This window comes from Puntigrus tetrazona, chromosome 25 (genome assembly GCF_018831695.1).
Source record: "Puntigrus tetrazona isolate hp1 chromosome 25, ASM1883169v1, whole genome shotgun sequence".
Lineage (NCBI taxonomy): Eukaryota > Metazoa > Chordata > Actinopteri > Cypriniformes > Cyprinidae > Puntigrus > Puntigrus tetrazona.
This window is the reverse complement of record NC_056723.1, coordinates 16,074,538-16,086,591: the sequence shown is the minus strand read 5'-3', so window position 1 is coordinate 16,086,591 and position 12,054 is coordinate 16,074,538. Positions and strand designations below refer to the sequence as shown.

The window sequence follows — 12,054 nt, the reverse complement described above, 5'->3', positions numbered from 1 at the left end:
TAGATCAATTTAAAAAAATGAGCTAACCTGTAAAGGGACGGTTTTTATGAGTGTTGGAAAACGAGACACAGTAAAAGTGCTAGGACGCATTTAGTTGTTTTGGGTGATTTTGCTTTTTATTTTCAGTATAATGACTGAAAATAATTACAGTAATAGTCAGGACCACTCTGAACATGGATCAATTAACCTATTAGACTCTATCTATCTGCTTACATACAGTGCTTTCAGAGCATTACAAGTTTTCAGGTTGTTAATTTTTGTTTAGTTTTTTTTTTCCTAAACACGTGCATGTATTTAACCTTATTTATAAAATGTAAAAGAACCTGTAAACACTGAGCTCACTTCTTCTCGTGCACATGCTATATTCCTAACAAAATGAGCAAATAGCCTATAAAATATGTTGTTATTTTGCCTTCGGTATAAAAAAGCACGTCAAATATACTAATGTGACTTTTATGCCAAAAATCATTAGGGTATTATAGATCATGTTCCGTGAAAATATCTGGTAAATTTCCTCCCGTAAATATATCAAAACTGAATTTTCGTTTAGTAATATGCATTGATAAAGGCTGTTTTAAAAGTGATTTTCTTGACAGCTCTCTCTCTGTCAAACATGACCCTACCCTGACAAACACGCGTCAGTGTATCAACGTGTATTATAAATCTCGATTTCGGTCCAGGGTCGCACGGTTCTATCGCATGCCATCTTTCCGCTGACGCGTACGGGCGGGTGCTTCGCGAACCTGCTGCACGCGACGACGCCCGCACGCGCTGCGCGGTGACGTCACGAGAAGCCGCCCGGGCGCGTCGCGCGCGCGCACGCACGCGGCGGAGCACTGCGGGTGACAGCGGCTGCGGCGCGGGGATGATGTAATGTTGCTCCGGATGGCGGTGTGCGCCAGGCTCTGCGGAGCGGGACAGTCGCGGCGCTGCAGGCGGCGGCAGAGGCACAGCCAGCCGCATCAGGACAGCGACTCCGACATGGACATGGACGAGGAGGAGGAAGAGGAGAGGGTCGTGGGCAAAACGAAGGACGAGTCCGACGGCGGCGGCGGAGCCGGTGGACTCGGGGCTGGGGCCTCGGCCTCCGCGGGACCGCCGCACCCGCAGTCGCTGCTGGATCTGCCGCCGGAGATCCTGGTGGAGATCTTCTCCTCTCTGCCCGGCGCTGCGCTGCCCAACCTGGCGCTGGTGTGCAAGAAATTCAGGCAGATCCTCAACACGGAAACCATCTGGAGGAGGAGGTGTACGGAAGGTAATAATGGCTGCTGCACGACACACGGAGGCCTGCGGCTGACACTCGATACTCACCTGTTATGACTCCCACTCAAACACTGAGATCCATACATCACCTGAAGGCTGAACAAATAAGCCTTCCGTTTATATATGTGTGTGTGTGTGTGTGTGTGTGTGTGTGTGTGTGTGTGTGTGTGTTGTCTGGGTCTATCTGGAATCTGAAGGAGCAAATAAATAAATATTAAGAAAATCGCCTTTAAAAGTGTCCAAATGAAGTTCTTAGCCAAAGTAGTAGTATTCTAGTATGAAGTAGTATTCTAGACTAATTCAGAATTAAGATTTGATGTAAATGTATGGTAGGATATGCACAACATATTTTCGTGGAACATGGTCTGATATCCTAATGATTTTTGGCATGAAAGAAAAATCTTTTTAACCCTTTTTGAAATGCATTGTTGGCTATTGCTACAAATAAAAATAAAAATATGAACGTATCTTATTTAATGTAATAATAATTTAATTTAATCAATGTGTTTATGTGTATTTATGTATGTTTGTGTGTGTACATATATATATATATATATATATATATATATATATATATTTTTTTTTAAGGTTTTGTGAGGCTTCAAGCCTTCAGGTCCAAAATATCTAGGTTGTGAGAGAGATTATTATAAATTATATTAAAATACATAGAGTTCTGAGTTTTCTTTTTTATATATTGACTCACCTAATCATTTCATCAATTGTTAAATGTTTGTCAACGGCATTAACCCAGAATACATTTCTTCTTTTCATAACCCCCTTCTTGTTCTTGATCTAAAGTGGCCTGTGTTTCAGTGCTCTCTGCTTGATTGATTCATGCTCCGTAAAATCAGAAACGGACCGTGTCTTAAAACCTATTGACCGGCCCGTCTTAGACAGCATTTCTAGGCATCGTAGGCAGGCTTTTAAAATCCTTAAAAGGCCGCCTGGATAGACGGCTCAAAAGATATCGGATGCAATAGTAGCAAAAAAAATGAACACGCGTCCGAGTTAATGTTTGCCCGTTTTTTGTTGCTGTGAAATGACATACGATACTTGAACTTTCTGGAGTCAAGTGATTGGGCAAAAGCTCTGGTGTGAAATACCTGATAACGTTCTCAGGCGTGTTAATGACATTTAAGTGACCCCGTCTCGGGTCTAACAGTCATTACACCGCCACCTGTTTAACAAACAGCGATAGAATTAAGTAGAATAAGAGTAGAGTAAACGTGCATGCTGTGCTGATCATCGGCTCGCTGGATAAGCCTTCAATTTGATTCTGAGCTGAAATATACTAAAGAGATGTGTTTTATGATCCAGCTTGGTTTGTCATGAGTTTTTCTCTCCTTGCAGAGTTCGGTATGAGAGACGACCTGAGGAAGATGGAGGTCGCGGGCATGTCCAGCCGAGATCTGTATGTGAAACGTAAGTAAAACGAATGGCAATATTAAAATACCACACAGAGTTGAGGAATAGTTGAACATTTGAAAGGTGTAGGTGAGTTTTGGAGAAATGGAGCATCACATGGGCTGCTCACCAGCGGGCGCTCTGCAGTGAATGGGTGCCGTCGGAATGACGCTGATTAAAAACATCACCATCCACGCCGCTCCAGTTCATCGGTTAATGCACTTAATGCAAAAAAATCTGTATGTTTATGAGAAACAAACCCATCATTAAGATCCTTTAACTTTAATTTCTTCTCATAATTTAGTTTAGATCTGACATGCCTTTTTTTGACGTTTTGTCAATCGTTTACCTTGTATAACTTATTCTGAGAGCACCACGACAAACAGTTTGGAGCAATTATTTATGCCTTGATGCTGCCGTGCCGTCAAAAAAGTGAAGAAATCTTGTAATTCATATAACATTGTCAAAAACCACCAACATAAATAACTGTTCTGGACCGTTTCTGCTCGTGAACGGCGCTTGCTCTGAGCAGATTTCTCTCCTGATTCAGACAAGCTGCTTTGAAATCTTCATGCATTATTTTCTCCCAAACACAAAGCTTTTTTAGCTCCACAAGTTGTTACCTGATGAACTGGAGTGGTTGTGGATTATTGTGATGTTTGGACTCATTCTGACGGCACCCATTCGCTGCAGAGCATCCACTGGCTATTTGAGAGATTTTATTTTTGGCATATTATACAGCTAATTATTCTAACTACCAAAAATGTTTTTAATAGTTTTAGTAAACGTTAGCAGCCTTGGAAGTCTGTCACTATCTAGTGTGTAATGTCAGTTAAATGCCCTTCAGTCTCTTCAGTGGGAAAATAAGGTCTGTTTGTTAATGAGATGTTATCGCTGCACCCCATTACACACCATTTATCATTTTCTCAATGCGTTTTATATTTATTTCAGTATATTTATTATACAGTCTGTCTGTACAGGATGTTTATTATCAGTACCAGTGTTTGTTTCAACCAAAAATAGCAGGAGGATCCCTCAATAGTCAGCGTGGCGTTTGTGTATAATGAAGCTGATTTGAAGGGTGGATATGCTAGATGAAATAAACATGGGTAAACGCAAAACGAAACACTCGTGACTCTCCCACGTGTGTGAGTGTGCTTCTCACTCTGCCTTGTGGCTCTCTCACCTGCGTACCTGTCCAGGTGTGAACCCGCAGGTGAAGTCGGGACGCTTTATGAAGCTCCTCCCTGATTATGAGCACATGGACTATCGGGACGTGTACACACACTGTATGTACTGACCGTGTGTGTGTGTGTGTGTGTGTGTGTGTGTGTGTGTGGAGGCTTTGCGGTGATATCTTAGCGTAATGTATTACAGGACAATAAAATCCAAAATTAGATACGATTAAGAGTGCGCAAATATGTAGTTTGCACCGTGTGCAGAAGCACACCAAAAAGCAACTGTTTAAATCCAAATGTTTTTAGCTATCTTGAATAATAATCTCACCAAAAAAACAATTTAGACATTTTTTTTTTGTATTGAAATATTAAAAGCAGACAAAAAATTTCCACTGTAAATGAGAAACGAGATTAAATATTGGAGTATTGGGAGTATTGGTACATTTTATTTATTTGATATTGATCTTTATATTAATAATGTAATAACACTGTAATATTAAGCAAATCTCAAAATGAGTGTCTGTAACTTTTCAGACCGTTTTAATCGAACTAATTCAAAGAATAGAACAGCCGTCTTATATGTTACCCAGTCATCAAATGAACAAACGTTAAATATTTGCATTTTATTTATTATTATATTTTTCTCATTCATTTTTTTTTTTTTTTTTTTTTCAATTTAGTATTCAATTTTAGTATTGTAGTTTGAGGGTTTTATTTCTATTCACCTTTTATATTTATATTAGCTTTTTATTTCTGTTTTTGCCATTTTATTGCTTTAACATTTTTTTTTTTTAAACTCATTATTTCAGCTTTACTTTAATAAACGAAAAGCATGATTTAATAGCTAAATAGTTTCTAAATGACTACTTTCCCGTCACAGAGTCTTATTATGAACCTGGATCTTTCCTTTAAGGCTGAATCCCAAGTTGCATGATTGTGCTACAGGATAAAAGTGTTTACTTCACTGCTGATGGGAAAGCACATAAAGTACTTACTTTTTTCTTTGCAACAACAGTTGTCCATATTGTTGCATTGCTACATTATTCATTCATCCATAACTTTATATTATTGCTTTTAATTTAATATATCGGCGCTCTGTTTTGTCATCACGTTCCCTTCCAACTGGAATAGTCTCTAGTCTTGCGCTAATTATTTAATATGCGTAGTCTGCAAATTGGGACACAGCCTTGGTTTGGGACAGACTGAAGTGACAGCAGCTTAAGGGCAGCTTCTGGCGAGCGTGAGCACGCCTGTGTGTCCTGCATGTGTGTGTGTGTGTGTGTGTGTGTGATGGGCACAGGGTGCAGACGACTGCTAACATCAGCTCACTATCTGAGACGCAAATGAGTAAAAGAGAGCAGGCGTGGGTGAATATTAGCCTTGGGTTGTTGCATGGCAGATACGCTGCATATACTCACACACTCCATATGCATCCTTGACTTCACGCCGAATGCAGAAAGCGACGTGATCCCACCGAACGCTCTTTCGCGTTGCGTGCTGTTTTAACGCCACGCTCTTTGTTTCGCAGTGTTACATCCCTATAGACACATCCTGGGTCTCTGGCAGCCTGACATCGGGCCCTACGGAGGACTGCTGAACGTGGTGGTAAGATCACACCGGGAAAGAGCACCAAAGAACGATAGCAAATGCAAAAAAATACGTATGTGTAGTGTCACAATTCAAATACAAAACACGTACGTAGTCCAAAGATGATTGTGGCGCTTTATGTCACGTTTTGGGGCATGCTAGCGTGCAATAAAATGTCCTAACTGGAAAAAAGGTATATGGAAATATTTAAGAAGCGTGACAAAATTGAAGTTAAAATGACTTGATGATGAAAAATACGAAAAGCCGCTTAAATGAACTTGAGCGTTCACTTTTATTACTGTTTTAAAACACTGTTTCAAATGACAAGACTTACATTAAAGTACATTTTAAAATGTTTTAATAATCCTTTCTTGAAAGAAGTGCATTTGTTTTATGTTTTGACCAGCAAACCAAAGTACTTGATCTTCTACTGTAACTGTAGTGTGTTATTCTAGATCGCTTTAATTGTGCAATTTCAGTGCACTCATAATATTTCATATTTATATCATATTTCAGTATTAAAGTTTACCATCATTTCTTGTCAGTCTAGTCACCAGTACACTTTAACCATATTTACCATGAAATCGCATATAAAAGGTCTAATTAAGTCCTACTTAATAAACATTTACTTTAAAGGGGATAGTTCCCCCAGAAATGAAAATTACCCCATGATTTACTCACACTCAAGCCATCCTGGTTATATATGACTTTCTTCTTTCAGACAAATACAATCCGAGTTAAATTAAAAATATCCAAGCTATAAAATGGCAGTGAATAAAAAAAACAAAGTGCATAAATCCATCATAAGTGCTCATCACGGTTCAGAGGACTTAATGAAGACCTTCTGAAGTGAAATGCTGAAATATACTTATTTTTAAGTGTATTATTTCTGTAATAAGTGCGAGTATGCTAAAGTATGCCGGTTTGCACACACGTTAGCATCTGTCTAGTCAGTTTATTATCATAGAGTTTATACTTGATAACGTTTTTGGAGAATTGCGCATGAACTGGACTTCACAAGAGCTGCTTGAAAAATCAAACCCAACGTGTATAAGACGCAAATCAATTGTAGAGTCGTAGAAACATGCAACTCTTTGTTGCTTCGGTGGTTATTGTAGGTTGACGGGCTGTTCATCATCGGCTGGATGTATTTACCGCCCCATGATCCCCGTGTGGAGGACCCCATGCGCAGACGGCCGCTCTTCCGCATCCATATGTGGGAGAAAAACAAAGCCACGGTCGAGTGCATGTACGGACACAAGGGCCCTCATAAAGGAGACATTCAGGTAGATCTACTCTATTTCCACCACCGTTATTTTCCACAAGATATTGACCTTTTTTTTTTTTTTTTCCTTCCAGACTGTGAAGAAAGACGAATTTTCCACCAAATGCAACCAGACCGATCACCATCGCATGCCTGGAGGAAGGCAAGAGGTAGGAAACCCGACTTGTTAAAGGGATAGTTCGGTCAAAAATGAAAACTGTAGAATTGTTTACCTCGTCCTTTCTAACCCATAAGACCTCCGTTCGTCTTCACAACACAAATGGAGATGTTTTTTTTTATCTAGCTTTCTATATACAGCAATCTATACAACACTTATCAGCATCGTTTTATCAGCCATAAGTTTTCATATACATGCCGATATTTACATTTAAAGCAATTATCAACCGATTCTGATGCTGTGGATGAACCGATGTCCTGTGGACTATTTTAAAGAGGTTTCTGGATTTTGTTCGTGGTGTTATTATCCGTCCGTGGAGGGTCAGGGAGCTCTCATATATAAACATTGTGATTTTCGTTCAGAAGTTGAACAGAGAGTCCTTACAGGTTTGAAACGAAGGTGCCTAAATAATGACAGAGTTTTCATTTTGGGGTGAACCGTCCCTTTAAGACAGATTTTGAGGTAAAGCACAGTTTGTGGATGTACTCTGAGCCCCGTGCGTCTGCGCAGGAGTTCAGGACGTGGTTGGAGGAGGAATGGGGGAGGACGCTGGAGGACATTTTCCACGAGCACATGCAGGAGCTGATCCTCATGAAGTTCATTTACACCAGCCAATACGAGTGCGTCTCCCGCCTCTTGCCCACATCGAGTCATTTCCGTGGGTTCGGGGTGCGCGTCTAACCGTGTGTTTCCGGGTTTCAGTAATTGCCTGACGTACCGGCGGATTTATCTGCCCCCGTGCCTCCCTTCAGACCTGCTGCAGCCGGGCCTCTTCAAAGGGACGTACGGCAGTCACGGGCTGGAGATCATCATGCTGAGCTTCCACGACTCCAGGGCCAAAGCCACCAAACTCACCGTGAGTCTGCCCTCAAATCAACACCTGTACGTTCCAGTCGGGTGACATTGAATTAGCACGGAATACAAAAAAAAAGCATCATTTAATAATAAATATTGTTACACTGAATGTAACATTGTTTCAACCAAATTTTTATTCTCTACAACATTAAAACCTCTACCTACATTTAATGTGCTTTCTATAGATATAAAATCACTTTTGTTTTGTTTTTTTTGATGCAGACATCTTAACGTCTTTGACCCATATACAAGTAAACATTTTTATTATTGTTATTATCACTATTATTATTATTTTATAAAGTATTGTAGTTCATTGGTTAAATAGTTTATAATAATGATAGTTATTATTAATTGCATATTATATTTTCAAATACACATACTGTACTGTGTCTACATAAAGTGCATCAATTTATTTAAATTATTCTTATCAATAGGCATATTAAATGTAATAGACAAAAAAATAAAACATGTAAATGCATGTAATAAAATTTGTTAGTATTTATTAAAATTAAACAAAATACACAAAATAAACTTATTTAAAAACACTAACATTTTTTTATATATATATATATTTATATATAATATTTTGTATTAGGCAAAATAAATAAAATAAACTGAAATACATGTAATGAATTTTTTTTTTATTCACATTAAATTGTTTGTACACATTTGTGTAAATAATTATAGCTTAATAATTCTAGAATAATTCTAATAATAATACGTACAAATCTAATACAAGCAAAGTTTGTATTTTTTGAGCAGAAAAATACAATTAAAATCAATATTCAGTAAATACAGTAGTGTATATAGTTAAGCTACATACTTTACAAATGAACAAATTTAAATAGACTCCACATTTACACAGACTTTACATAAACGCAAAAGTAAAAGGTCAAATTAGTGTGTAGTGCGTGTTGGTCAGCTCACTCGTTTGTTCGTAGGGTGACCCCAACGTCCCGGCGGGTCAGCTGACGTTAGAGATCGACCTGAACCGGCCGGTGCTTCTGCCGGACCTGGAGCACCAGCGGAGCATGGAGGAGCTCTCCCGTCTGGTGCTGGGGGTGCACGAGGAGGCCCAGAGGGGTCCACAGGCCCGGGACGCCCCGACCGAGGCTGCTGCGGAGGCTGCGGAGGGCTCCGATTCGGCTCCCCCTGCTGGAGTGGAGGACGGGGAGCCGGGCGCTGCCTGCAGCTCTGCTTCTGAATCACAGCCGTTTGTGCTGCCTCTGGGAGTCATGGCCCGTAATGAAGTGTACCCTCGAACCTGCAAGATGTGGTGAGTCCGCTGCTGTCCCGTACACGGTACTTCATAATGTTCAAGTTTAACAGCGCTTATATTTTTATATCGCCTTTATTTGTTTTCTGACTATTAATGAATTATTTATACACAACTTATAATAACTAATAAATGACTAACATACTGGTAACATGCATTCTAAGTTTGCTTTTATACTGTTTTAGTTTCTTAATATTTAATATCATTTACGAAAATTGTTATTATTAATATATAATGAAATTCTTATACAGATGCAATATTCAACAATTAATGAAAACGGTTATTATATTTTATAAAACAGAAATAAGCTACTTCATGTAAGTCAATTACAAAGTTTAATTTGTTAAAATATATATATATATATATATATATATATATATTTAATATACATACATGCGTTTGTATTTATATATAGATATTTAAAGTACACACATATGTAAACAAAAACTTATTTTGGCTGATTTTTTTAAATATATTAACTTTTTATCTCAATATAAACTAAATAAAACTTATTTAAATAAGTAAAATTATTAAAAATTATTTAAACATTTTATAATACACTCTCTCACACACACACACACACACACACACACACATACATATACATATATATATAAATATTATATGTATTTCCTTCATGTGTTTCAGTTTTTACGGGACAGGCCTGATCGCCGGGCACGGCTTCACGAGTCCAGAGCGCACTCCGGGTCTGTTCGTGCTCTTCGATGACGACCGCCTCGGCTTCATTTGGCTGGAGCTGAAGTCCTTCAGTCTGTACAGTCGTCTGAACGACCAGCTGTCCCACGCTCAGGCCCCCAGCATGGAGCGCTTCGAGGCCATGCTCCGCAACATGCAGTCATGGACATCCTGATAGCAAACCTCACACTACCTTTCCCATCAGGCACATCCTCTGGCATTACCTCCCTGCTGACACACACACACACACACACACACACACACACACACACACCTGCTCGCATCCGCACCTGTGTATTTAAGCCACATGCCCGTACAGTTGTATTATATTAGGCCTTTCTTATCAGCTTTTTAATTAATTTATTTTTGTAACCTGGAAATGGCGATGAAGACGACAACAATGTGAAAATTATACTTCAGTATACTCAGCTGAGCGTGCCTCTGATCTTCAGACTCTGAAATCCTGTGGTTTTGTGCTTTAGAAATAATCTTAGAAGCGTTCGTCCTCAATGTGGCAACATCTGCGGTTGCTTTTAACATATTTTATCAGTTTATTTGTAAAAAGTCCACATCGTATTTGGAAAAGCTTTTTTTTTTTTTTTTTTTTTTTTTCTGTCAGCGCTCACTCAAACTATCGACTTCCAGATGCTTTTTTTCGCTGCAAATGTTGTCGGTTTTATCACTTCATTATGCATCTATTGATATGTACACTAAAAAAAATACAAAAATAATTTAAAGAAACGGTTCACCCAACAATGTGCTCAAAACGTACTCGCCCTCATGCCATACAACGTGTAGATGGGTTTGTTTCTTCATCAGAGACATTAAGTCATTTGTTCACCAGTGGATCCTTTACAGTGAATGGGTGCCGTCAGAATGAGAACATGGTTTAAAGTTAAATCGTCTTAACGATGGATTGGTTTCTTTATAAAAATGCAGCTTTTCACTTCACTGGAGTGGTGTGGATTATTGTGAGGTTTGTCAGCTGTTTTGGACCCTCGTTCTGACGGCACCCATTTACAGGAACTGATGTATTGCTCCATTTCTCCAACAAGCTCATATACATCTCGAATGGCCTGAGGGTCATTCGTGGCTGAACCTTTTCTTTAACTTCTACCTTGCATACTGTTAAATTTCTAAGCGAATAGCTAATTGGTTTTACGCCAAATTTTACGACCACGAAGACTGTCTCGTTTTCACACGATGGTGATTCTGTTCCTCTAGCTGTGCAGCTCTCTTCCAAGTGCTCTTCCCTACGCAGCATAGACATTTATCGGAGGCAGAATCGCTCCGGCTATACTTTTGTATTTGACTGCAGCATTACTAGCATTTGAAAATGGGAAAAAAAAGTGAAATGAAATCAATATAATGTAAAGTGAATATATATGTAAATGCGTTGAAAATATTTAAACATTTATCAGCATATTTCAGCTTTGTTTTAGGGATGATTGTATATATGATCGATGAACTAATTTAAGTATATTGCCTGTGTTTACGACCTCTGAGTTGAGTGGTAATTGTTTTAAGTGTAATATTCTCTTAGGATTGGCCGTTTATGTGGACTGATATCGTACAACTATTGATTTTATTCCAAATAACGTGTGATTTTATGCCGTTTATATTGGCTCATACCTATTTGAATCATGTTTCGAAACATTTATACAATTAACGTCTTAAAGGCTACCCCATTGGCTTAGATTTTTCACTTCCAAGTGGATAAAATCAAGTTTTGCCCCCTTTGTATCGTCACGATTCATTGATTTAAAGATCATTGTGTGTTTAAATTGCTCATTTAGATTAAACACTGTGCCTAAAACAGGTTTATACACTTAATGTACGCTTAATTTTGTAGTTTATATTGAAAGTAAAACAGGTTGTCAGCAAGCGTGATCATTTCTGCAGCAAATCAGCTCCATTAGTGAGTCATGCGTCCAGTACAGGTGTTTATATTTGATGTTAATCTGTGGGAAAGCGTTCAGAATATTGTCAATAGTTGAATTATTATCATCCATGTAAATTTGCCAGTTAGAAAATCTCAAAGCGCAAATTCATGACTAGTATGCACCCGTTGCATTCAATTTCAGGGAGGTTTGCAGCTTTAGCCTTCGTTTGTTCTCAATAAAATGGAGGAAAAACTTGAATGTTGTCTGACTTTTATTTTGAAGTGTGAAATGTTAGTCGCTTAGACATTTATTTGGCATATGATAAAATTAGCATTTTTATATCAAATCTAAACTTGAGTGGGTATATAACCTCTATATGTACAGTATATTTAACACTAAAAACAGTTGGCTGTGAAACCCTGGCAGCCCTGATTCCTGATTAAAAAAATATACTGCGTTCTGGTGGGGTA

At 38.6% G+C, this 12,054-nt stretch overlaps 1 protein-coding gene across 2 annotated transcripts; it reads left to right on the top strand.

Moving 5' to 3' along the window:
- Window positions 1-806: 806 nt before the first annotated feature.
- Window positions 807-11,842, top strand: fbxo31 (F-box protein 31). 2 transcript variants are annotated; one of them, XM_043228299.1, is made up of 10 exons: window positions 807-1,255; window positions 2,614-2,685; window positions 3,870-3,956; window positions 5,374-5,450; window positions 6,551-6,718; window positions 6,792-6,866; window positions 7,385-7,494; window positions 7,577-7,730; window positions 8,671-9,005; window positions 9,654-11,842. In XM_043228299.1, the coding sequence occupies exons 1-10, from the start codon at window positions 874-876 to the stop codon at window positions 9,874-9,876; spliced, it is 1,683 nt and encodes a 560-aa protein (XP_043084234.1). In that variant the 5' UTR covers window positions 807-873; the 3' UTR covers window positions 9,877-11,842. The 2 variants fall into 2 exon arrangements, with proteins under 2 accessions (XP_043084234.1, XP_043084235.1); XM_043228300.1 differs by lacking the exon at window positions 3,870-3,956 and having other exon boundaries at window positions 809-1,255.
- Window positions 11,843-12,054: the final 212 nt, after the last annotated feature.

What these genes read in the sequence shown, in the direction of transcription:
- fbxo31 (XM_043228299.1), top strand. Translation starts at nt 874, where the DNA reads ATGTTGCTCCGGATGGCGGTGTGCGCCAGGCTCTGCGGAGCGGGACAG. An exon ending in TCGGGACGTGTACACACACT is followed by an intron (nt 3,957 to 5,373) that starts GTATGTACTGAC and finishes TTTGTTTCGCAG; the next exon opens with TGTTACATCCCTATAGACAC. An exon ending in ATTTACACCAGCCAATACGA is followed by an intron (nt 7,495 to 7,576) that starts GTGCGTCTCCCG and finishes TCCGGGTTTCAG; the next exon opens with TAATTGCCTGACGTACCGGC.